This window comes from Conger conger, chromosome 11, assembly GCF_963514075.1.
Source record: "Conger conger chromosome 11, fConCon1.1, whole genome shotgun sequence".
In the NCBI taxonomy this organism is placed as follows: domain Eukaryota; kingdom Metazoa; phylum Chordata; class Actinopteri; order Anguilliformes; family Congridae; genus Conger; species Conger conger.
In genome coordinates, this window is record NC_083770.1 from 35,867,468 (window position 1) to 35,894,294 (window position 26,827).

Sequence of the window (26,827 nt, forward strand, 5' to 3'; positions counted from 1 at the left end):
ACCAGCACACACAGCACTGAAGGTGATGAGCTTGCCCAAAACTGAATATATTCCACAATATAGGCCACACACACAGTAGTAGTAGTACTACTCCTACTACAGGAGAGCTAGAGCCAAGGAGAAGTGTGTCTCCCTGATGACAACTGGTAGCCAAGAGGCACCTGCCACATCAGTTGGAGAAGCTAATGAAGTAGTAACCTGGTGAAGCAACCCTACACCAGGAAGAGGCCAGTTATGGCCTGCCTGTTTGATGGGGTCTTACCCATGTTTACGGCACAAATCTTCATTGACTGAACCACAATAAAAAAATCAGAAAACAGAAGGTGGCCAAGTATTGTAACACAGTCTTACAAGCATGGTGCATTTTAAGATAAATTTATTAGTACCGTGTATATTAAAAACTTTCTGAACAGTAACATTGACTCAAAGTTGACAGCACTGATCAAAAATGGTAAAACCCAAAGGAAAAAAATAATAATATATTCAAATAAAATATTCAAACATAATTATGACACGACAACCATTACAAACAGAAAAATACAAAAGCGCAAACCACCCATACAGACCACCAGAGAGGAAATCAGTACAACATGGAGTGAATAAAGCTAGCAAATTTTATTTTTGTGGGGTAGACTGATAAATCTACTTTTACACCTTTGCAGACAACAAAACCTCAAAACATCAGACTAATATTGCTTTTGCATAGTAATTGTAATTAGTAATTAACAGAAGCACACTCTCGCATTTTGGTAATGTTTAGCATTCCGTTGGCTGGGTTTAGTGATTCCTGAGGAAACGGATGGAATGAGAGACTAAAACATTACATAAATGGCAAGTGGCATAAACAAACGTTTATTCCACTGCCGTGACCCTACACATCACGGCAGTGCCATTAGAGATCTACAATATAATATACAATGTAAACATAAGGTGCAAAAGGAACAAGGAAACAGATTTTTTCTTTGTTGGTTTTTGCTGTTGATTGAAACTGGGTGTGTATAGACCATCACTGCTGACTGCAACTGTACTAATCCACAAGCAGAAACATGTACATGTGAACGAATAGGCATGCCATCTTAATTCCTCAGGCAGGCAGCCAATCAGGAACCGACCGCCTCTGTCCGGGGCTTGTTGTCCTCTAGGTGGTAGAAAGGTTGTTTAGTTTTTTGCCACTAGGGGCTGCTGTTGTGAAGGAAATGGGATGGGGTTTGTTGAAACTTGAATCATTGCACTCTTGTCAGTTCAGGCCAACAGTCCAAATGTTTGATCTAATAGATGTTATCGCACTTCAACCTCAGGCCTGGCAATAGTAGAAAGTGGAGGCAATGCTAATAAATAGTGGTACTTTTGTAAGTATTAACTGAAGATAGCTGTGCTGAAATCTCGATACTTGAAGTTACTGTAGGTCATTTTGACTGTGTCTAAGCAACAGTAAACAAAATCATATCTTGAAAGATATATTTTAAAAAATAGCAGTTTGACTACACAGCTATAATACATTTTACTTTGCAAAATATAAGTGGTTTATCTGACATCAAAAATGCTCTACTAGCCCCATAAAACACGATTTTCCGTGGTACAACATCTGATCAACATGATGGACATGTAACAAGACCATATTGACCGTACTGCCATTGACCTAAACAGATAATGTATACATACATTTCCAAAGCGTCAGTTGATCTGACTAGTGGCAAGAACGACCAGCACACTCAATTACATTTTAGTTATGTTTAAAATAAAATTACTTTAAAAAAACAAAACACAGAAGGCATTCTTGGGAAACACAAATCCCCTTCCTTTCAAACAAGAATCTGTGCAAAGCAGCTGGTTTTCCATTATATTTCAGAGCACAAGTCAGTCCTGCCGTTCAGCCGAAAAAGTGGGGGAGTGGTCTCGAGGGTGCCCCCAATCACATTAGGCTGAGTTGGAGTGGGTGGGGGTATGCATCGGGAACATGCTTCCATCCTTTACATGGTCCATGGCTCAGAATATAACTCCTCATCTCCTCTTACCCCAAGTCCAGCCTGTCCTTCAGGCAAGTCTGTCCAATTGTCCAGCTGTTCAAGTGCAGTCATACGGCCATTTTGTTTCAAGGAGATGTACGGGTGCTGGTGTCTGTTCAGGAACTCCGCCTACAGATTCGGTTATTCATGACGCGCAATGACTTGTGTGTCCGAGGCTGCTACTCACTGTAATAGGGCAGCAAGAGCTGCACCTTGTGATGATTTGTTGTAAGGCCACATTGAATTTGAGTAAAACACATTCAGTAGTAAGAGAGTATTTTCAATTTGAGGCATCACAGATGCTAATATAAGTATAAAACAGAGACATAAACTGCCTGACATTAAAAAGGCTGGTCCTGTTTTTGTGGACTGTGCCAGGCCCAAAGATTTTAAGAGCCCAACTGCACTTTGTTGTGTAAATCCTTTTTAGTGCTCAAAACTGCACAGCCACAACTTCAACAGACAGGAGAGGAAACATGTTGTTTTTTTTTTAAACGCACAAAAGAATAAATAAACGATAATCCCTTTTCCAAGTCGGGAAAAACAAGTTTACAACATGATGAAAATGTCATTCCGTTCAAGATGAAACCAGCCTTCTCCATATATCCAGCAGGGATAGTCAACTTCCAGGCAGATGCTGTGGTAAAATTAGGCATCTTGCACTCTGCCTGAAACTTTAAATCCTGCTGGTACTGCTGCAGCTCTCTTCATAGGTGGGAGGGGGTTCTATAACAAGGAGAGAGGGAGAGTGTCAGACAGGAATAGACCAAAGACAGTTCAAAGACAATCATCATCATGGTACCAGATAATACGGAAGTATGTGGAATGTTCCAGAACCCCACTGTACAGAAGAAAATCACTCCTCAAAGCCTAGCCAAAGGCAAGAGATATTACCCATTAACGCTCCAATAATGCAAAGCTCAGACTGGTCAGAGACGCTTGTATGTTAGAGCTGTTGTTGCTTGGTGACGAACAGGGTGAGTAAAACATTTTGAAGGGCCTTGCTCATGTGCCCAACAGCAGCAGGGATCTTATCGTGGCCAAACTGGGGCTTGAACCACCAACGTTCCAGGCCCCAGTCATGCACCTTCACCACTAGGTTACACGCTGAAAATGGCGGGTTTTCCATCACTGCGGAAGCGCTCACCGTGCGGGTACTCCTGCGAGCTGTAATCAGGGGGCAAGACCAGTGGAGAGGGGGTGGGGACGGGGCCGGCTCTCCCCTCGAAGAAGAAGGGGATGGTAGCCCCCGTGGAGAGGGAGAACTGGGGTCCGGCGGGGGGGGTCGGGGCGGTGAGGTAGCCCGGGGTCAGGGCGCGGGCGCTGGGGGAGGCGAAGGGGTCCTGCTGCGAGTGGCTCTTGGTGGGAATGGCCTCTCTCGCCATGCCCTCGGCCCCCCCGGGGCTCTCCTCCGCGGGCGGGGCGCTGGGAGACGCCGAGGGCCCGGTGGAGCGTCGCGGAGAGGGGCGGGGGGGCATCCGGGGTGCCCCGCTGGGCCGGGGGTGCTGGGACGGGGCCCTGGGGATGGTGGGGTCGAAGGCGATGTTCCCGATGTGGATGGGCAGAATCACCAAAACTTCGGGAGATTTCAGAGACACCTGCACAACAGCACAGATTCACATTCATGTTCACACAGGGAGTATTTTTTCTGCAAGTCAGGGGTGCTAATAATTCTGAAGCCCACTGTATATTTCATTTCATTGAGGACTTCTGAGTTCAGTTATTCTGAATGTAAGTCAGAGAGAGACACACAGGAACCAGGACAGAGAATTTAACTTCATTATTCAAGCACTGTAATGGGAGCTTTGACTGAGGTGGGCTGACTGTGAAATGTCCACCCTCACTTTACCCTCTCCAGCTACGACCTAAGAAACACCGCTTGTGTGCAGCAGAAATACAGCATGCCTCTCATTGGTCAGAAAAAGAACTGCAAGATAGCAACCAAAATGTCTGAACCAATGAAAAACTGGAACGCTGTTGGATCACCAGATGGCAGCTGGGCAAACTTCTACTGCAGTTTTCCCCATTCAGTTTATGTGAATGGATCGGTGAACCATTCAGAAACGTACAGAACAAATGATTTCATGGCAGCTCTTTCTGTACGTAATTAGCTGCCTCTGATGGCTACTTCCACACTAAGTGAATGAGCGTAACCACGGTAACGGCCACCTTCAGGAAGTAGTCCAAGGAGATGAGGGTGCAGCCTTCCAGGCCAGACTGGGGCAGAGGAGGCACGATGATCTGCTCCTTCCACTCGGCGCGCTTGCCCCCTTTCACCCCCACGCCCTCCACCTCCGCGATCGTCCGGAAGTCACAGGCCACGCGCTTTGTCTTGAACGTCACTTTCTGCACACGGGAGAGCGGTCCATCAGCACAGTCCAACACACACAATTCACACGGACATTCTAATACCCTGTCCAGGTGAATATACAGCAAAATGTACGTATGACATAACACATGAAAATAAGTGGGTCAATAAGGGATATTCATTTGGACAAACTGAAAGAAAATAGACAAAGCCCAAACATTAAAAAGTGAAAAATACACAAAGGTGAAAGGAGAATGGAGTTTAGGAAAGGGGGTGATTGTAATATTTTAACAGCTGCTCTGTTCCCACGGGGCTTGAGGTGAGTGTCCATCCAACCCCATTGCAGACCTGGGTCAAATATGTAATTGGTTTCAAATACTTTTCTGTGCTCAATTGATCTTGCCTAGTGCAACCGAACCAACCAAGAGTACCATAAGGCAGGGCTTGCCCTTTTTGAGAGCATTTAATCGGTTCCAATATACCAGACAAGCTCAGTAAAGCGCAGAAAAGTATTTGAGTCCAAAACATGTAGTGCTAGTACATACCAGACCCAGATCTGGCCCACTGTCCCTCCTCCATGGCCTACCTGAATGAGGCTGGCCAGGACGCAGTCTGTGCGCTTGCTGGACTTGTTGTGGATTTCGGTGGACAGCTTGATGACCTGGCCAGGGATGTAGCCTCGCTGGTCAGTCTTGGCCTTCAGTGTGAGTGTGCCCGACTTCACCAGCAGGTACGTGAACTGCTTTGTGATTGTGGTTGAGTTTGGTTTCTGCGAAGGTTAAAGAAAGAGATTAAATAATGTGTTTATTTCAGGTTCAACCTTTCCTCTCAAAAGGTAGTACGATTCTCAACCTGAGATTCAACCCTTCTAGCCTGGCACTTTAACTACAACAAAAACAAATATTTATGAATAATAATGTAAATGTGTTCACCTCGATGTCAGGCACTTCATTCAGGTTGAGGGGTTTGAGCAGATAGAAGGACTTCTGGGCCTTGTAGTCCTTGGAGAAGCGGGGAGTGTCGATGGAAGCCCTCACTCTGTAGGTGATCTTCCCGTATGGCCCTTCATAAGAGGTGGGAGCTGTATCTGCAGGGGGGCAGGAAGCACATTTACTTCAAGCATTCCCCCTCCCATCTGTGTACTTTGGAATAGTCCAATCATATTCATCAGTCATGCAACCAACACTATCGATTTGGGGCAGTGTACGTCTTTTCTTCATTCAGCACTGCCCCAAGGCTTAATAATATAAGCGTTAAATTGAACATGTTTTTGACAATTACAACCAATTAGCCCAATTACTTTTCTAATTAATTCAAGCTTCCAACTGTCTACATTAGTCAACACTATCGTAAAGTTGAACCATTATAAGCAATTTAAGGGAAGAAGTTTTCTTTATTCTCATGTTAAGCCAAGGCTTAATAATGTAAGTGTAAAAGTTTGAAAGTATTTCTGACACCAACAAATTGGCCCAACATAGTTTTCAAATTAAATCATGCTCCCAACAGCCTACATTAGTCAACAGTACCGTCAAACTGAACTAACTTAACGTGAAGAAGTGTGCATTTGTTTGCGTGGGTTAGTAGGCTGTGAAACTAAGCGGTGGTTGGAGTCTTTAAAGCAGGGATCATTTTCCACCCTGATCGTTGCTTTAAAGGGAGTCAGATGTGAAGACACTCTGGCCAATCCGTAGCACTAATTACCTGGGAGAAAAGAAAACTAGAGCTGGATTTGGATTTCAGGGCCAGAGTTGATAATGCCTGCTTTAAAGCTACTCAAAAGCCACTTAGACACCACAGCCACAGCTAACAGGTCAGCTTGGTTTGACTTTCCTTATGTCCAAAATCTAGACCAGTCCTTGAATGTGTCTGAAACCCAAAGAAATTGCATATTGTTCAGGTCTCACAGCAAAATTGGCAATTTGTCTGACAGCATGAACTGAGCACCTCCAATTAAGGGTGTAATCAGAGGCCACAAAGGGAAAATATGTTAAATAAAGATATGAAAGAAATCTAGAGTGCAGACTTTGAGAGAGGTGAGGGTGACATGGAACAAGAGAGGAGGAGAGCAGAAAAGGAGAGGGAAGGAAAAGAAGAAACTCTAAACAGAAGAAGATAAGAGATGAAGAGGTGAGAGGTGAGATAGTATTTGGATGGGCGGGCAGGAAGAAAGGAAGAAGTACCAAGTAAGTGTCTCCCAGGCCAACTTAACATGAGACTCACACTTCCAGTGGAGTGTTCAGTGAGTTTAGACAGATTCTCATGTCAAGCTGCCTCCACAGCACACAGGAATACTGGCTGACTGGCATGTGAGCCAAAATGTTGCTTATTGAACTCACCTGGAATGAGAAACTGGAAGGGGAAGCTGTGGTCTCCACGAGCCAGTGAACCTGAGAGATGGACATTCAGAGGCCAATTACTTTCATTTCATTACTTTAATCTCAGAACAGCACCAAATTAACAAGAAGGTTTGGTACCACTTCAAGGGGGTATAGATAATGCACAAATGACACCTACATAAACACTACATAGCACCTGACATAAACATACATAACATAAATGTCTGTTCCACTGTCATAACCGGTCATTATGCCACTTTCAGTGTCAAATTGACATCACTCTTAATGTCAAGTGACATAGTGATCCGGTGACATATACTGTCATACTCATATGCAATGACACTTTCACCATCAAAACGACACAGTACTTTATGGCACCTCACATTGCCAGGTTTAAAAATACAATATTTGAAAACAAAGGGCAATATCCTGACTTGACAGTGGCTTTCATGGCCCCAGTGTAACTACGTTATATAAGATTTCCAAGACCTGGCACAAAGTGGCATCAATTTTTCATTAATGCTTCACTTGAAAAGGCTGATCATGATGTTAGTCATAAAACACTTCATGTCAGATTGATATGAAAATTATTTGTGTTTGGTTGCTGTTATTGCTGCCAAAGGTATTGAAAGTGTCAGTGTAAGTTACGAAGTGCAAGTGCACTTTTCACATGGGTTATATCGGTGTTTGATATATTTTCATTAGACTAATTAAATAATAATTAATGAAATAATGTAAATGTATTTTGTGGTCCCTTTGTCTTATATTACATTTTATCTAAAGATCTTAAACCATTCAGTGTGACAAATATGTAACAGTAGAGAAATCAGGAAAGTGCAGATACTTTTTTCACAGTGCTGTAACTTATACTGTGATGTACAGGTGATTTGCTGTTTATACATATTTATATAATTGCAATCGTACTCGATTTCCACAAACGATCTCAACATTACTTTGCTCGAAGCAAAATCCCGGCAACGGCACACAAAACCTGTTTGAACTGCCGCCTTGTGACACAGAAGAGCAGGAACTCTCTTTTACAAAGTGACAACATAATTAAAAGCAGACCAAAGAAGTCATTCAGGCCTGATATCTCCTCTGCAGTCAGTCCACTGTGCAATCCAGGGACGCTGTTCACCCCAGCCTCCATTACGAGGAACGAAGAGTGTGCCCATTCTCTGCTTTCTCAAGGCTAAGCAAAGCCAACTGTGAAATGCAGCTATGCCAGCTTGACCAGCTTGAAAATTGAGCGACCAGTTACCAGCTGTTTCAAAACATAGCTTGAGCTGGTCAAACCATGTGGAGCTGGGAGCTGGCCTGAACTGGTCAAGCCTAGCTTAAGCAGTTTTTTCCAGCAGGTTCTGGAGTTGTGATTGATTCCCTTACCATGTGATCGCAGCTCAGGCCCAGGGGCCACGCATTCACAGGACTCTTCAAAGTTTATCACAAGTTCTTCCCAATCCCGGGCAATGCACAATTAATGGCACTGACTCTCGTTGGAGCAGAAGAACTTCAGAAGGAATTATTTATGGAAAGGGTGGAAAAAAACGATATCAAAGGATCTCTGAACAGGCAGAGTCTCCGCATTTAGAATCCGAAAACACCTTCCATGCCCGTGTGGAGTGCACAGCGGAACATGGCGTGAAGACGAGACTGCCGTGGTTCCTTTGATGCTTGCCGTTTGAGTAATATTTGCACCTCTCTCTCATGGCCTTAGATCAACTCTGACAGGGAGAATGAGGAGAGCTGTTTCATGAAAACTGCAACGAGGCAACGATGTGCATCCATCTGCACGGTGTCAGTGTAGTTGAAATTAGTGACAGAATAATAAGTAATAGCTACTGCATGCATCACGGCATCCACTGGGGAGACCATATGGCATAGTCTGTAGGGAGGTTGACTCTCAAACCATATACAAATCCCCCTGTGAAATGGGGGAGCTTTGGTCACGTGACTATGGTATTGGCAGCCCTTTCAGTTCTTATTGTTCAGCCATGAAGAAATGCACAATGGATTCAATCAGATTTTTCATTAACATAGCTCATCCCTTTGAAAGATCTCAAACCTTTTTACATTGGGAGAAGGAGGGAATAGCTACAATCATACCCCACCCATGTGTAACCACCTGCCTTACTATAGTCCTTCAGTCCCAAAAGCCCACAATGCCTGGAGTTGGAGAGGTGAAGAGGGAGGGATTTATTGAGGAAAGTATAGGAGCTGATGATTAGATGGGCCCAAACAGGAGTTTGGTCAGGTTCCCAGGAAGCACCCTGCTTTTTGCGATAAGAGACCATGGGACCTTTAATGACCAGAATGAGTCAGTAACTCAGTCTAATGTCTCAGAAGAAGGCATGTTCTACAGCACAGTTCCCATGGCTTCAATTGGGTATATTTTCCTCCCTCCAAAAATTGAGCAAATTAGCTTGAGTAGGTAGTATGTCTGGGGAGGGAGACACAGTTAGTGAATGGGGACTGACATTGCATTGCCACATTACCAGAACCACTTTGATTGGCGAAATGGTCATTTGCTAATGAGTCTCCTATTTTTCTGATTTATTGGTGCGAGCAACAGACCTGTAGTGTCTTTGTGCCCGTATTGAAATCTGGGGAGAAATTAGTGTGTGTTATCTGTGATTCTACTGGCTGAACACTGCATGCTGGGAATATTCTGAGGTTTGCCTTCAAGAAGAACCAGAAACGCAATTCATATTTCAAAGCTCATAAAAAACAAACACTATGGCAGCCAATAATGTGCAGAAACCTCTAAAGACTAGAGAGTTACCAGCAGTAGATATGAGAGAACTTTCACCACTTAATAAAAAAAAAATTCTGTGTACTAATTTCAGTACTTTCTATTTTCTTTTTTCCCTTCAAAGCATCAGTCCTTTGTGTGAGTCCTGTAAATTGGTTAAATATGCTGGTGGCTATGGGGAGAGGCCAGCTCCCAGAGCTTTGCTTGTTGTCTTCACCATCATCCATTTATGTACTGTACTGTGCAAATGCAAAAAGAAAAGGGTGGTCATACCAAATATTGATTTGATTAAATTCTTCACTGCTCTTTATAGTAACTTTCTCTATCTAAAACCATGAATTTCATCTTTACATGTGCCTAAGATGGTTACACTGTACTGTATACTAAAGACATTTAGGTTAAGTACCTTTCTCAAGGGTACAGTGGCAATGTCCTACCAGGGAATCTAACCTGTAACCTTTAGGTTACAAGCCTAGTTCCCTAAACATTACACTACACTACAATCCTTATACAAATTCATATACTAATTCACACTGGTGGTCATTTCACAACAGCAACATTTACTGCTGGTCACCCCCCAGCTCAGCACATACTCCTCCGCTTGCTCTCCTGAAGGACAATGGAGCCTCACCTTTATCTGCCACAGACAGCGTGCTGCTGAAGTACTGCTCCTCCACCGCCCAATCCTCTTCATTCAGCTTGTTGGACACCCCGCAGGAGCCCTGACAGTTCACTTTGACGGCTGTGGAGAGGAAGGCATACAGGTCAGTGCTGGAGGAAGCCATACGGGTCAGTGCTCAAGGAAGGCATACGGGTCAGTGCTGGAGGAAGGCATACGGGTCAGTGCTGGAGGAAGGCATACAGGTCAGTGTTCGAGGAAGGCATACGGGTCAGTGCTGGAGGAAGGCATACAGGTCAGTGTTCGAGGAAGGCATACGGGTCAGTGCTGGAGGAAGGCATACAGGTCAGTGTTCGAGGAAGGCATACGGGTCAGTGCTCGAGGAAGGCATACAGGTCAGTGCTCGAGGAAGGCATACAGGTCAGTGCTTGAGGAAGGCATATGGGTCAGTGCTTGAGGAAGGCATATGGGTCAGTGCTTGAGGAAGGCTGACACAAATGCAGAGCAACTCCACACCAGGGGAGGGCACTGTCTTGCTTAACCCACGGTGCCTTTTAAAAAATGTTGACTGAATTCAAATACTTTGCCCAAGTCTGAAATCAAACACTACATCCATACATCTCCCAGATGCCCTACATCTCACTTCTCACATTCATCAGAAAATATCTCAGACAATACTTTCAAATTCCACTTTGCATTGTTTATAAGCATTAGCAGCTCCAGCGTTTCATGTTTCTCAGGACACAAAGACATTAGGACACAACAAAACTAGCCATCTTCTATAGCAATAACAGACAACTACATCAACAATAAAATATCCCCTTCAAATTGTTATCTTGTGTGATCTGTTGAGCAGATCACAGCAGGTTGGTTGAGACCAATGACAAATCATTGAGGTCTGAGAACTGCTGGTTTCACCCTCCCTGTACCTGGGAGTCAGGTGAGAAGACAGTCTGGCCAATCAGTTGCTCTAATTGCTCAGTTGATTTCCTGTGAGAAAAGGTTTGGATTTGAGTATCCCTGGTTTAGCAGAACTGCTGGATGGGGGAGGGAAGGCCTGGAATCGCAAGCTAATCCACTCACTATCAAAGCTTCTCATCAGAACACAGAAGAAACAAGAGGCGACCACATGTGCAGACTAAAACCACACAGTACGGTGGGCGTGTAGAGCGGATGATGTAATGCAGGGTTTAACATTATGGACACTGTCAGATGGACGAGAGCCAATCCAGAGACAGCTGGTGATGAGGCCCCACCAGGCCGCTAGCTGAAGCCATGCAGGAATCGATACCTCCCCCTCATTTTGATCGCAAGCAAAAGCAGATTTTAAAAACAACGCCTGCACACACAGCACCACATCAGCTACACATCATCCCAGTCAAAGATTTAATTGACGTGCTAAACGTCTGGTCAGACTTCACAAGAGGTCCAGTGTTCATTCAACTCAAGAGTTTACATATTATGGACAATAGAGACCACATACACACTAAATGTTCATTTAACCCTGAACATTTTACTCTGTTCCTGGTGCAAACTATACGCCTTAAATGCCACATGCCCTGGCCCCTGCCTTGCGTGCCTTTCACACGTGAAGTCAAATCTGGCTTGAGGGTGCAGCAGCAGCGGTATGAATGTTCTTTCAGCACTGCTTCCCGCACCGTTTGGGCCGCTCGTTGGCAGATGCCCTCTCTGGCTCCTCGACCAGGAGGCTCGGAGGAGTTGAGCGGTGGCCAGAACGACGCAAACAGCGGCTGCAAATATGCAAAAGTTCATCCAGCACAACGCGCTCGAAACAAACCCCCGTCGGACAGCTGTCAAAAGAAGAAAAGGTCTGAAGCCAACACTGAACAGAAAAACAGAAATGACAGCTGTGAGCTGATTTCATATTGGAAGCAGAAAAGGGTGTTGTTTCTTTATGTAACTGCTGAGCTGCCTGCCCAGTTCTTTAACCACTTCGCCACATTCACAGTAAAATGTTCAGCGTAAAATCAACTGTTACAGAGCACATATGGACCACATAGTTGAATGAACACTAAACATTTTACTGTGCTGCTTGCAAGCAGATCTGGGTCAAATACATAATTGTTTTGGATTCAAATGTGTTTCTGTGCTCAATTGATCTTTCCCGGTACAACTGAGCCAACCAAGAGGACAAGAACCAAGATAGCTCAATAAAGTATAGAAAAGTATTTGAATCCAAATTATGTTTTTAACCCAGTCAGCTAGCAAGGATGGTGGGAATAAAGTGGCTTGCAACCGAATAATGGCTGGTCCAAAGTCAAACTAATGCTGAACTCGCCTCCTCTCCCAATCTACCGGGATAGCATGGCTTCACACAGAGCCTTGGGGAGTAAAGCAGAAGAATGACCATGATTAGGTAATGGGGAGATAAAGGCAATCCATCCTGTAACACTGTTCTTCATCCAGACACCAGAAAATTGAGACCTCTTTGAGCTAGGTTAGAAGAAACATTTCACAGCACAAAACTGTCAATCAAGATATGTGGATTGGTCATGGGCTGAGAAGGTTTGTAAACCCACAAACTTGCATAATATAAGAGGACCTACCAACAATAAAGAGAACATAAGCATCCATCCATCCATCCATCCATCCATTATCTGAACCCGCTTATCCTGATCAAGGTCGCAGGGGGGCTGGAGCCTATCCCAGCATACATTGGGCGAAAGGCAGGAATACACCCTGGACAGGTCGCCAGTCTATCTCAGGGCACACACACCATTCACTCACACACTCATACCTACGGGCAATTTAGACTCTCCAATCAGCCTAACGTGCATGTCTTTGGACTGTGGGAGGAAACCGGAGTACCCGGAGGAAACCCACGCAGACACGGGGAGAACATGCAAACTCCGCACAGAGAGGCCCCGGCCGACGGGGATTCGAACCCAGGACCTCCTTGCTGTGAGGCGGCAGTGCTACCCACTGCACCATCCGTGCCGCCAGAACATAAGCAAACAAACAAATATAAAAATAATTATTACACAAAATACTGTAATCTTACTGTAATCTTATAATCTTCCTAAACATCCGGAATCTATTAATGTTCAGTACCAGTAACTTATTGCAGCACCAGCCAAGGATTTCAAACCATCTTGTAAAGCCTGTTTGTTTTTCCACACTTTGCCGAACTCCTGCACTTGAACCAAAGAACTTCAATTAGATCAGATTCCTGAGGTATAGGGGGAGAGGGTGATACATAAACCTGTTATGCAGAAGCAGATGTTATGTTGGAGAAGCAGATCTCAACCCTGCCTACTGGCGGAGACAGCACATGCACCTGGGTTGCGGTAACTAATCAGCCCAGGTGCTTAAAGTGCACTAATTTCCACAGTACGGGGCCCAAACTGGGAGATCATTCCATGTCGCCAGGTTTACACTTTGCGGGTTTACACTTTGCTATCTCTCTCTCTCTACGTGGCAAGTGACAAATTCCAAAATTGCCGTATCTCCCTCCCAGGGGGGTCACGTGACACTGATACATCACAGTAAAATGAAAGAACACAAAGTCAATCAAAATGCAAAAACATCCAGTGATTATAACATAATGCTCCAAAATGTTCACTGTTAATTAGTGGGGCTACAATATTTGGTAGCAGGGTAGCTGAGTGCAGTGGCTCCCAACTTCAGTCCTGGGGCCCACTGTGTATGCTAGTTTTTGTTCCAAACACAGTTTCTATCCCAGGACCGACATTGGGCACCACTGGTCTAGTGGTAGGTTGCTTGACAGGCAACAGTAGAGGTTTAAGCCCCTGGCGGACCCATAAGTATGCATCTGGAAACAGTCAGCAGCAGAAATGGAAGTGCTTTCCCTCTGCTGTTTCCTGCTCCCCAGCCAGCTCTGTGCTCATCCAACATATCTGCATACTCTGGGTGTGCTGCAGTCCCAGAACTATCGCATTGACCCCACCTCTTGAATTACATAATCTGCTATAGCCACAGGCCAGCAGCTTCTCTCATAGACTAAGGAACCAGCCATTAAGAATTTATCTGGACAAGCCAAGGCATGTCTGGGCATGTCTAGATATCTCCCTGACCCAGCCTTTTTTTTAAATCTTAGTTTGTGTTAATTTATTATTTTTGCCCAGAACTTGTGAGGGGGAAGGGCAAATACTTTTTATCATTTATTTTGTGTTGGTGTGGGCGCTCTCTCTCTCTCTCTCCACGTGGTGAACAGCAGGAAAATTCTGGAAGTGCCACATCTCCATCCCAGGCGAGTCAGACAGAGTGTGACACTGATATGTCATAGTATAAAATTAAAGAACAGAAAGGCAATCTAACTTGTCCAAGCAATCAAAATCAGTTTAGTAAGTCTCTCCTTGTCTCGGTTTGTTTTAATTTGTCTCTCTTTATTTCTCTTAGTCTCAGTATTCCCCAATTCACCAAAATTAAGTTGAGCAACTCTGTAGATGAAAAGTAACAGCAGAGACATAGACTTACATAGTCAACATTCATTGGGTAGTGTGGAATGTTTTTGCTGTTCTTTCGAGCTGAGCAGCACAGCACTGGGTAAACGTTCCAGAGAACAATGTCATGGGAGTGGACAGCTTGGGCTGGGTTTGCATGTTGATCCCAATGGCTCATAAAGGCTTTCTCTTAACCGGTTCTGCCTGAACATTAAACACGCATGTGAGGCAGGGCCATTTCCCGTACATGAAAACAGATATTCCGTCTGACATTCCTGCATATGTGACACTGATACATCTCAGTGAAATCAAAATCAGGGTGTAGAATCATCCAGTGATTATGACATAATTCTCAAAGAAGTCATCCAATCAGCCAAAAATATTAATGTTCATCCAGGGGTTGTTGGTAAGCTAAACAGAAAAGGCAGAGAACCTATTTCAACTTTTCCAGAACCCTTTTTCTACTGTGTATTCCACAGGCACTCAATCTTTTTACACATCCAAGATAACAGCATTACCTTTGGACAATTCACATGAAACCATAGAAACACAGGGCTTTATGTTAGTGGGGCTACAGGAGTTGGTAACAGGGTAGCCGAGTGCAGTGGTGACTATCTGACATTCCTGTATGACGATGGGGATATCAAACTAAGCAAGGACTCGCTTGTAAGGCTCATAACCTACGGGCTCGTAACCTTGAAAGACCGTCTGGGGATGAGGCTAATCTCAAGTGTATCTGGGTGGTATTTCACTCTCCACTCCAGTCCTATTTCAAAGAGCTGTAGAGCTCAATGTAATTTTGCTCAAACCCAGCTGTGCCTTATTAGTCTTTGAGCTGTTACCGCCTCAGGCCTCTTGGTATAACCCAAGATGCCCCGCGGTTTTCTAGATAAGCATACAGTGAAAGACTGCACATTGCCAAGAAGACTCCGTATTCAGAGTACAATAAATAGGACATTCATTTCAGATGAATGCAGGGTGTAGCCTGTGAATCAATCTGCCCCAGATATTTAGGTTACTTGATCTAATCAATTGCAGGGTTGATGAAGGAGGGATTTCTGATTCCTTTGAATTGCTCTGAGTTTGAGAAAAAGCAGGGAACACTGAAATCCTCCAGGAAGAAGCTTCAGAAGACCAGCCATGACTAAGAAACTATGCTTCAGCACAAACAGCTGATTTAAATCCATCTCATAGTGAGCCTCAACATCTTTGAGGATTATACATGAAACTAATGAAGAAGAAAAAAAAAAAAAAAAAAAAAAAAAAAAACCCACAACAAATCTCCCCGGTAACAATGGGCTGCACTGCAACGCTGGCTAGCCAATCAGAGAACGGACTTAACAAATGCACAGGAATCTGACCTCTGTGACATTAGAACAATGCAGCATGTGGGTAAAAATGGCAGAACTGGCAGGAAGAGAAAAAACATTTCATTCCTAATTATACTTCCTTGTTTACAGCTGCACAGTGAAGTGAAGACAGCAATACACAGGAAGCTTCATTTTGGTTTCATTTCTTGAGAATAACACAATATGAGAGGCAGAGGAAAAACTTGTCTTCCACCAGATGCTGATATGAGTCAGCAGAAATACTCAAACAGTCTATGACAAAGAAGAAGAATACTGCGCAATGAGTATTCGAATATTTATGAATTCACATGTACACACACAGTCAAATATTCAGACATACAACCAAACACACTCAGTGAACTGTCATCTGTTTATGTGTGGTTTGGCTGTGTTTCCTCCAGTCTTTTCACAGCTGCTGACCTTCCGACCTCTGAAATGCTTTCCAGGCAATTATCCCTGCTATTATTTCTGCTTCTCCTGTAAAGGTTTTCTGAGGTTTGCCATTCTCTTCTCCAGACGGAAATAAAAATCTAAACATAGCAGCGGCTTAAATTAGAGAGGACTGATTGTTTTCTTTAAATCCTAAAGAGAATTAGCACCATACTAATAACAACTAAACTTGAGAGAAATAATGTAAAGTCCACTATATTGTATTCAATGAAAATAGGGTCACTGCTTCACACCATGGACAGACGCAATGTTTAAACCTTGTGAGGCCAGGTTTTTTTATTGACTTGCAATGGCTTTATTTATTTTGTATCTAATGACCCCAGATCCTGTACTAGCTCTTTTGCTCTTTCCGACCTGGGAACCCTTCACTGCTCACAGCTGTTCAGTACCAGGATGTTAGACTGGCAGGGGGTGGGTGTGTGTGTGGGTGGGGGGGGGGGGGGGGGTCAGTGTGTTCAACAGCTGGAGGGAGTCTACATGTCAGTCAGCACTGCTATCTCAGTGAAGCCACCCCCTCCCTTTCACCAACTGACCTGCTAATGTCTTGGTCGCAATTTCTCACTTTCACTTCATACTGCCTACTGTTCAGGAGTATCTCATTGTAAAGATGCAGCACATACAAATGACTTCATGAAAACTGAGTGATTCACAGAAAGTTAATGCAGGCTTACGTATGTTCGGAAGTATCAAGTTACTTACAAATGTTTGTGATTTAGCTTACAAGGTAATAATTACAAAAATGAATGTAACATCAAGTGTTGGTGTAGATGGGGAAAAATATTCACTGGAAAGGTATGATTAAAAGATCTGGTCTATCTACGATTTAACCAACCTTGACATTATCAAGACAACAGAAATTGAAAACTGCACTGATCATAATCACAAGCTCTATCAGGCTACAAACAGCTGAGGATACACATGTGTATGACCTAGAGAATGACACACCTTCTACAAGCCATATCATCTCAAACGCCCTGCGATCATATCTCATACGTAAAACCAGCTCCGCAACATTCCACCACTTTAGCATGAATGTCAAAAATTATAATTCACCCAGTGTTTAAACACCGCTCCAGGAAGTCACACAACAGAGTGCAGCTAGCCGGGTTGCCAGTCGCCTAGGATTTTATTCCCCCAAAATACACTTCAAACTTCCCCTCTAAAGGTTTTTTCAGATTTCGGTTCTCCATGCTGTTCTCTAATATTTCCCATCTATAATTGACTCCCCATCTTTCGTTCTTAAATTTTCCCTGTGAATTTCCAACCTGCTACATATAGCACTAAATCAACATTCTGGCAACCCTGAATTTATTAGTGTTAGCAGAACCTGGGGGAGGGGCTATCGCTTATCACATGGACCCCTTGAAGTTTAGGCCATGTGTGGCAAATCAGTGAAGACAGTGATGCTGCAATAGGCTGTGTCCAGCAGCAGCTTTTGTTTCGTTCCTTTATGCAAATGCTTTGAGACCCATGCACCCTGTAAAGTACAGTCAAATAAATCTGAGATTCCTCGTGCAAACAAAGGCACAAAGCATTTCTGTGAAACAACATGACAAGGTAATCCATCACACCCATGCACACATGCCACACGAGCACAAGCACGCACACTATTCTTGTATGCCACTGCCTTTCATTTGGACATGGACACCCGCACAGAACAGCCCAGGACTCAATTTCCCCAATTCTTGACTTCACTCACCCCCACCAACCACCGCCTTTCCCCGGTGTGTAATGGTCAGAACTGTGCTGATGCAGTGAGAGGAAGTGAAAGACCTTTTTGGTAGGCTTGTCAACCCGTCACCTGATAACAACCCTGCTTACCACAGACATACATCAGACAATCTTAAACAGCCCAAATTCCTTACACAAGAGACTCATTTCAAAACAACAAAATGTGGACAGTGAGACAAAATGAGTCATGTGACGTCTGCTCTGAAGCATCCGCCCTGCGCTCTGTTCGTTGGGTGATGGTGACAGGCGTAGCACTAATGGAGCACAGTGAGGTGAAACTCACTGCAGATAGAGATCTGGCCAAAGGGCAACACAGTGTCTTGTTATTGGCTTAGTTTCACATAAGACTACATTCTCATGCGTGACTGAACACAGGTGAGTTTCAGTGCCGCGACTTCAGGGCACAACCGGGGAAACTTCAGCAGAGCTCTCACCCTGGAGCGGAAGGCATGGGCTGAGGAGGAGGAGGGGACAAGCCCTGCCGCTCCAGGAATGTCCATCAGCAGACGGCACAGAGGCACATTCTCCACAGCCCCGCGCAAAGGTTCTCGGCCAACAACGATTCAGACATTCTTTCACACTTGACAAACATTTGAAAGAAAAACACGTTTCTGCTGGAATGTTGAAGGCATACTATGCAGGATTTTTAACTTTGACAATATTATAAAAATAACTAAGCTCAGTCATATCTCATACCTTTAAACCTCCCTGTGTGGTGTGCAAAAAACATTTCACACTCATCCAAACAGGACAGAGGAAAGCTTTGTGCTCAACAAATGATGGGGAAAATGTGCAGTCAGGCTACTAAGATTACAAATGAAGGCAGCCAGTCCAAAGAGAAGCACCTCTCACCAGTTAAGGTATCAGAATAATTGAGTAATGGATACGGAAGTGATACTAATCACAGATTTCATAGGGTGTGCATTTAACAGAAGAACAAAAACAGGAAGGGGAGAGGCATGCTGTGGTTTAACAGTCCAAAACTGCAGCGACTCCTTATCATATCCTGTGCAGAAATGAGTGATGGATTCAGTCAGCTTCAAGACTTCACTTTGCTCTGAAATGAAGTATTAGGCTACACAGTGGGGGCGTTCTAGAGCCAGGCTCCTCTGGCTGCACTGAGGCCTTACCAGGGGCTTTAAGAGAGTGGGCCCTCGTCAAGGAGGTCACACTTGAGGGAGCTCCTCCCCTCGGATCTCCGAAAACAGCACCAAAGTGAAAAGGAAACAGAAAACAAACAAAAAAATACAGCTCAATGCTTTCCATAAACCAGGGTGAGTGGGTCAGAGGAGGAATCTAATTAAGAGTCATAAAGCGCAGCAAGAACTCCCCACCACCCCCACCCAGCTTTCACAGAGCATCTTTATGCAGTGCAAACCCAGCCCTCCTTCCACCGCGCTCTCAGCAGAACACCAACAACTCTGAGCACAATGCGAGGGAAAGGATGAACTCAGACACAAGGCCACGTTCTCGTGTTCCACTGCTGGAAAGCTCGCAAGAAAAAGTACTAGTCGTAAATAACATTTTGACCTTTGGCTGACTTATTTGGTTTGCCTTCTGAGGTAAACTTTCCGTAATGTTCAGTTCCTAATGCTATAACAAAAGAAGAAGTGTACTGTGATGCAGACCAGGGTTGAATCACATTTCTGCGTTCAATTGATCCTGCCTGGTGTAACTGAGTCAACCAAGAGGACCAGAAAGCAATTTTTCATAGGTTCCCATACACCAGACAAGCTTAGTAATGTTTGAACCCAAAACAATTACGCATTTGGCACAGGTCTGCTGTTCCTTGGCATGTTTGGCTCCAACTCCAGCTGTCCCTATAAGAGGTAATGACTAAGGGGTCGGGAACTAGACTGCTGTAATTGGACATCAGCTGTCTTGCCTGGTCTATCTTTAGTCTGACCCACTGAACAAATGCAGAGACTTCTGACGGATGAGCCTGAAGTCCTCAACCCCAGAACAACCTCTCCCTTTCCTTTTTTATCTGCTCTTCTCTTTCCACCCGCAACCCTTTAAGGTTCGATATGAATGGTACTCATTCACATTTGTTTTACATTCCACCATTTACAGAAAGAGACTACATCATCCCTGCATCCATTTTCACAGTTGGATATTTTGCTGAGATAAGTTTGGTTAAGTACCGTTACCTTGCTCAAAGGCACAACCGAACACACAAACTTTTCAGTTACAAAAGCCTGGTTAAATTAGGCTTTATGCTGACTAGACTAGACTAGACTATGCAGCCAGCTGATTTAAATTACATTCCTCCAAACTTGATCAGACTGCAGCCTTTTGCTTTGCCGTTTCAAACATTTACGTCCAAATGTGTCATGTAAGCCACTTCCTCATTATTGCTTTTGCTGCAGTCCCCTCTCCCTTTCAGACACCTGCTGAGCTCAGCTCCAGTAATCACAACAGCCATCATCACAAAGGCTAACCGCTGAACAGGAAGCAGCAGCTTTAATCTACATCAGCCCACTATTAAAGATGCAAACATAAAAAGGCCAAAGTGACACCGGGGTCTGTTATTGAAACAGTGTCTGTTTCATCTCCCTCTCCAAGCTAAGGCCGCTACGGGGCCTGGGGCTCGTGCTAACATTTGCATGGGATTCCGAGCTTTCATTTACTGGGATAGGGGGTAGGTACCTGCTTTTTGACAAGCAGTATTCAACAGGTGTCCCAGCCAGCTGAGGCTCTCCTGCACAGAGGCTGCTGGAGCAGATGGCCAAACCGGTTATCTGACCACAGCCCCACCTGGGTCAGCAGGTCCAGGAGTCCAGTTGTGCCACGTCACCTGAGCGAGTCAGTTTCATGCGTACAGTGCAGTCCATAATTATTTGGACTGTGAAACTTTTTTTCATAGTTTTTGCTCTGCACTCCACTTGCTCTGTAGTTTTAGTTCAACTGCTTGTTTGCTGGAGTACAGAGTGTAGGGGATATGCCTCTAATATACTGAAAAACAACAAAAAATGTGTCACTGTCCAATTTCTTACGGACTGCACTGTATGTACCCATTTGTGCCACTGGCTAATTTGCACAACTCAATCCCTACAGACCATTTCACAAGAACACCAGAACTGCAAAGAGAGGTTTGGAGAAGGACAGGCAAAGATACATCAGTGGATACTGTAAGCCTCACAATGACTCGCTAACATGCTAATGATGAGCAAAGTCTGTGTTAGCCTTTATGATGATTGCACAACCCAATTCAGTCTCGTTAGTGAGAGGTCTTCAATGCTGTAAACTGCTGCTACAAGTAAAGTTCTGACCAATCAATCAGTGTGCCCCTCCACTTTTCAGGCAAACATCACCATTCGCAATAGAGTTCAGTGACAGCAAAAATGAAATACCAAACCTAGCAGGTGCATAGCTAGGCTATCATCCCACACGGTTTGGCCACCAGGGGAGAGCAGGCCTAGCAGCTGTCATGCCATGCTCCACGGTATCCAAACCATCAGCAACAAATGTAAACAACTCCTCTGGAAAGAACAAGCTTGTGTCTGACACAGCACGTCTGTCCATAGCTCCAAGACAAGAGCTGCTGGAGGATGCAGTATGAATTGCCCAATTGTATCTGTAGAATTTATTTTTTATGTATGATTGATTGATTGATTTTGGATAAATTAATACCTATGTCAAGTTCTGCCCAGAGGGTGGCACAAAAAAAGCATTAGCTTTTCTCCAAACTGGTCTGAAGTCTCAAGACAAAAATATCAAATATCAATATAACATGCAAAGTGCTTTACGAAACTTTTATTATGTTTGTCTATGATTTCATTACATACAATGCAAACAAACGGATATTTATCAATGGAAGAAACATACTTCATTGTATGGCAGCATTCCAGAGACCACAAGAAAATTCTGAGAGTTACCATTTCTGTGAAACATGCCAAAAATATTTCCACTTTGTATCAGCAAATGTAGCACCTTTTGCCAATCTCGGCATACCTGTTCCGCTGCTATACAAAATATAAAACTGTACTTATAATGAGGCAAGGACAGCCCTGCATCGAAATGGACTTTCAGGTACTGTACCAAAGTATGAATTACAAACAAAGATTCCCCAAACGCATTATGGAACATCAAAAACAAAGACATGAAATTAACAAATCCATGGGTCTGATCGTTTGACTCGATTTTAAAGAAATTAATTGCATTCTTTTCTTTTAAGGAGGAGTTAGGGGATACAGTGTTTGCATGTGGGCCAAATGCTGTCACTGAACTTGACATACTACATTCATACTGTGATGCTGGCAGGCAAAAAATGAAATGCGAAAATGATTTCAGCCCAATGTTCTCCCTCGTTTGACCTGCTGGAACCTGGCCCTGACCACTTTAAACCGGACGTCTCGCACCCCAGACAAAGGGTTCCTGGGGGGGTTCTATGATGAAAGCCCAGGGAGAGTGTTTCACTTGTCAGGCTGACTGGCTAGTGCGTGCCTGGAACATGTGACCAAACACGCCCTGAGGTTACATCCCATTCTCATATTCATTCAGATCACTTCACACAGTGCTTCAAGCTTCAGGTAGGTATTTGTACTCCACGATCCTTCTCACAAAATAGAACTATGGGTCACACACTCCTCTGTCCAACAATCAAGAAATATGGGGAGACTGGTCTTGGGTACTCCTGATTTCTTTTCTTTTTTAACACTCTCGAGGTGTTTTCTCCTTGTTGTCATGGGAATCGACTCTAAGGCATGACTGACACCATTTGGAATGCTATGAGGCGTTTTAACCCCACCGTGTGCGGCTGGCTCTGAGGGTCACACAAGCAGTCAAACAGATTCTATTTTCCTCTCTGTAATCCCACACAAATCCATTTTCCAGACCATTTACACTTCAATGCTTATTTTTGCCATTGAGACAATACCCTGACACAAAGACAATAACAACAACAATAATAGAAATTAAGCTGTTGTCAGTGCTATGTTATTTTTGGTTAGACAATTTGAACTCTGCCAATTCTCTGCAATTTTATTCATCCATTTTGTCCCCATGTTAGTTATAACATGCACCTATGTTCTGTGTGTCTGGCAAAACAAGTCTTCAGATGTGGCATTATAATACATTAGAGTACAATTCCCATCCAGTGTTTCGCATCTCATAATCAAAGCATCTACAATGACCTATTTGTATTGGAACATTGTACTGACACAAAAATTGCTTGACTGACAGACATGTGCAAATGTAGCCAATTTCTCAATTGTAACAATAACAACAAACAGCCCAGTGCATGATTGTCAGTGCACTTTCTGTGTTAAAGAGGAAAGCCATCACTACGTCAAATGGAGTAATTTCTGTTACCTTGTCAAACAGGGCATACAGATCTGGATGTTAGAAATACTTTTATTTGGAGTGTCAATTTTTCATTTAAAGAGTAGTGAGTCCTATGTGAGAGTGAAAGGGGGCGCCCTTTTAGGGCTGCCCACACGGTCTACAACAGCAACAGCTAATAACAGTTGGAGAAGTCAGAGGTCAAGGACTGACAGAGACTGTAAAGCTCATCTGGAGGGGCTGAATCTTGTGACGGTTTTGTGTCACATCACTTGCCAAGGAAAATCTACACCATTCTGAGAAACTGCCACTTCACATGTGAATACAAGCCAAGACTAACTTGGCTACAGTTTTCAAAGTTATTCAGCAACAAACCGGAGAAAGGACCGTACTTCACATGATCTGAAAATATAACATGAAAGTTCTATTCTGAACTTTCAGTTTGAAACCAACCTTTAAACATCACCGGAATCGAAGAGTGAGAAACAAGCTATAGTTTTGAGGTAATGGGGTATATGAAGGTATATGCAATGTAGAATAACCAAATTTACATTGATTCAACGGGGTGATTTCTTTTCGTTTTGCGTCACACGGCTACTGGCTTCGGACATCCCGGAGCCCACGTCGCATTAATCACAACTTTCTCAGGAATCTCCGAGAACCACAACAGATGCACGGACTCACGCAGTTGCTTAGTAGGTAATACATTATGTCAACAACTAGATCTATAGCATACAATGACATAATGTATAAATTATAAATTGATCGGTTTCAAATTTAGGACTAGTTCTGAATTATATTATAATGTATAAACCGCCTTACCTTCATTTTAATTGAACAAATGAAGATGAAGATGAATTATAAAAACCTATAAGTTGCCATTTGTAGAAGCGCATTTGATACTGACTGATTTTATTAGACATATTTCCACAAATGTAAGACCTTGTGAGATATTGCGAGACATCCCTGCGCAAGGTGGATTTAATGGAGAGACAACATCGGTTTGAATAGGACGAGCTAATTTACCCCCAAAACAGCGAAAAAAAAACAAGAAAATACACAGGAACGAGGGCAACAGCCCAGTTTTAGCGAACAACTGTACTTTTCCCGAGATATCGCTTGGTTTTTCCAGCACTGATAGGCTGTTGGGAGACCGAATGTCATTCCTCAAGAACAAAGAAACCGAACTTCGTTAGGAGAAATATCATTTTGTCATCAATATAGACTAAACACAACTACGAAATATCAACACATAGCTATTCACGTAAAATAAGACAGTTATTACCCACATTACCCACAAACATTTAACAAATGGAAGCCAATCGATAATGAAATATAGTAGACTACTGTAGGTTCCTCACAATCGAATTGCCAAAGCCAACTGCTGATTTCAAGTTAAAACTTGAAACAGATAACTTATCCTGAACTCATCAGAACTTTGAACTGGGGTATCATGGACATTGATTACGAGCATATTTTCGTATGAACTTGAATTCTTAAATAAGATGTAACTCCCCTGTCCTATTGAAACAGATGTCAAGGAAACGATACAAATGCTACGACGAGTAATAAATACAAAGGAGGCTGTACGAAGTATCGACAAAAAGAACGTTCCAACTCACCTTTGTAGTGCAGCAAATTGCCTATTTTTATTTTCACAGTTCCAGAAATCGACTCGCCGGGGTTATAGACCAATTTGTTGTTGGCGAAAGTGATATCGAATTCCAGGAGTTTTCCCATGTCGTCTCTCAAACACAGGCAAATCGTACAGTGACACCGGCTACCGTCCTAGCTGCTCGGCTACTGTTGTCCCACCTGCGGCTCAATCGCCATCCAGCTTCGGGGAGCGTGACGTCAGGGCGGCACCCGGGTGGGACTATTGGACGGATTGCCAGTTTTTTTCTCGGTTTCATCTGCTACACAGATTCTGTCCACTGAGGGGCGACTGTAAGTAAAGATTGCATGCCTCAACTCTCCTGTTTTCGAGGCAATTTGCATCAGCAAATAATCTGTATGCTTAAAGAAACTGTTTCTCTAGCTGAGATTTGATTAAGGAATGATGAAAAATGGAGGAGGAATATAGGGTATTTCAATCTCTTTAGAACACAAGTTTACTGTACACTAAAATCTCCTTCTTGGTAATACCAAAATGGCAAAAAAGGTGAAATAGTGAAATATTCTTTGTTTTTCCCTGGTTTTTCTTCAAACATTTTTGAAGTTGCTGCAGATTATTTGTCCATTGTTGGTTGACAAAGCAACGTAGGCACCATAATACTTTTATTTGGCAGTAATTGCACACAATAACGTTGCAGTATTTGACTGAAGTTAATGCGCCTCAGCTTTAATGCTTGTTACAAGTGAAATTTTTTTTTTTTTTTTTTTTTTTGCCATTCCTGTAATCACATATGTAAGAGTAACGCATTAATTAATTTCTTTGCACCTCTTCAATATTTTCAAAAGAGTTTCTAGGAGTTCAAAACTGGATCCATTCTTTGAACATGTAGAACCATGGTAGATCTCTTTTATCATCTTAAAATGTATCCAGTGAATACAAGTATGCTCTATATCAATCTTTTTGGGAATATTGTTTCATCTGATTGAACTGGATATGCTTTTGATGCAGTATAAAATATCTGAAAAAAAAACTTTGATACGATATATATATTTTTTAAATTCAGCATTTGTCACCAGAATAAAAAAAAATATATATTCTCAGGACTTCATCTTGAATTTCCCATTGTTGTAGCCACTTTCCGAATTAAGGCAGTGTGTGCTGCCATCTACTGGTGTTTTGAAAAGTTGATAACCAACATTTGGAAACTTCAGCAGTAACTAACTAACTTGTCCATCAGAGTTTGCAAAGAAATGCTTGTACTCATACTTGTGTCTAATCAGAGTTCAAAGTGAAGGCCAAATATTCATTGAATACTGGCCAGTGACAAAGTGTACAATATTCATGCTAATTTAATTTAACAAAAAAGAAAATAATCCTGCTGCAATATCCAACAAATTATTTATTGTTTTCAATTTACTTGGACTTGGATGAATTATTGAACTTTCATTGTTTTGCAAACACACACTTTTGTTTCACAAGAACAGTTTTCAATTGTGCCTGAGGCGCAAATTTGTCACTTGCAGCAGACTTTGATATTACTCTTCTGAATTACTGTGCCTGCTACAAAGATAAATTTCATTCTGTAAGAAATGTATAATTCTGTAAAGGATTGTATTGATTCAGTTTGGACCTTAATTAGTTGCATTTGACACAAGCCAATAATATTATGTAAAAAAAAAAGTAAAAGTGCATTTACTGTACACAGATTCATCTTTGAGCTTTTGTTTTGTTTGTCAGATTAGGTGAGTGGGTGTAACAGTGAGTTTGTGGTTCTGACCACAAATTTAAGGGCAGCCATCAGTGGGTCCACAGTCTTTTGAGATCTTTGCTTCCTCTAGTAGAAATGCAAAATAAGACTTTCCGAATGTGTTCAGTTCTGCTTTGAAAGCACTTTCATTCTGACCCTTCCCCTTTGACAACTGCTAGTCTGTTTGAAAAAGAGTCTTGGTGCTCT

At 43.1% G+C, this 26,827-nt stretch overlaps 1 protein-coding gene across 1 annotated transcript; it reads right to left on the reverse strand.

Annotated features, from left to right (window-relative positions):
- Positions 1–359: 359 nt before the first annotated feature.
- Positions 360–25,090, reverse strand: arrdc1a (arrestin domain containing 1a). The gene is made up of 8 exons (XM_061260285.1): positions 24,881–25,090; positions 10,034–10,144; positions 6,651–6,701; positions 5,247–5,401; positions 4,901–5,083; positions 4,176–4,352; positions 3,154–3,604; positions 360–2,732 (listed from the first exon to the last, which is right to left on the reverse strand). The coding sequence occupies exons 1-8, from the start codon at positions 24,996–24,998 to the stop codon at positions 2,683–2,685; spliced, it is 1,296 nt and encodes a 431-aa protein (XP_061116269.1). The 5' UTR covers positions 24,999–25,090; the 3' UTR covers positions 360–2,682.
- Between the last annotated feature and the right edge of the window lie 1,737 nt (positions 25,091–26,827).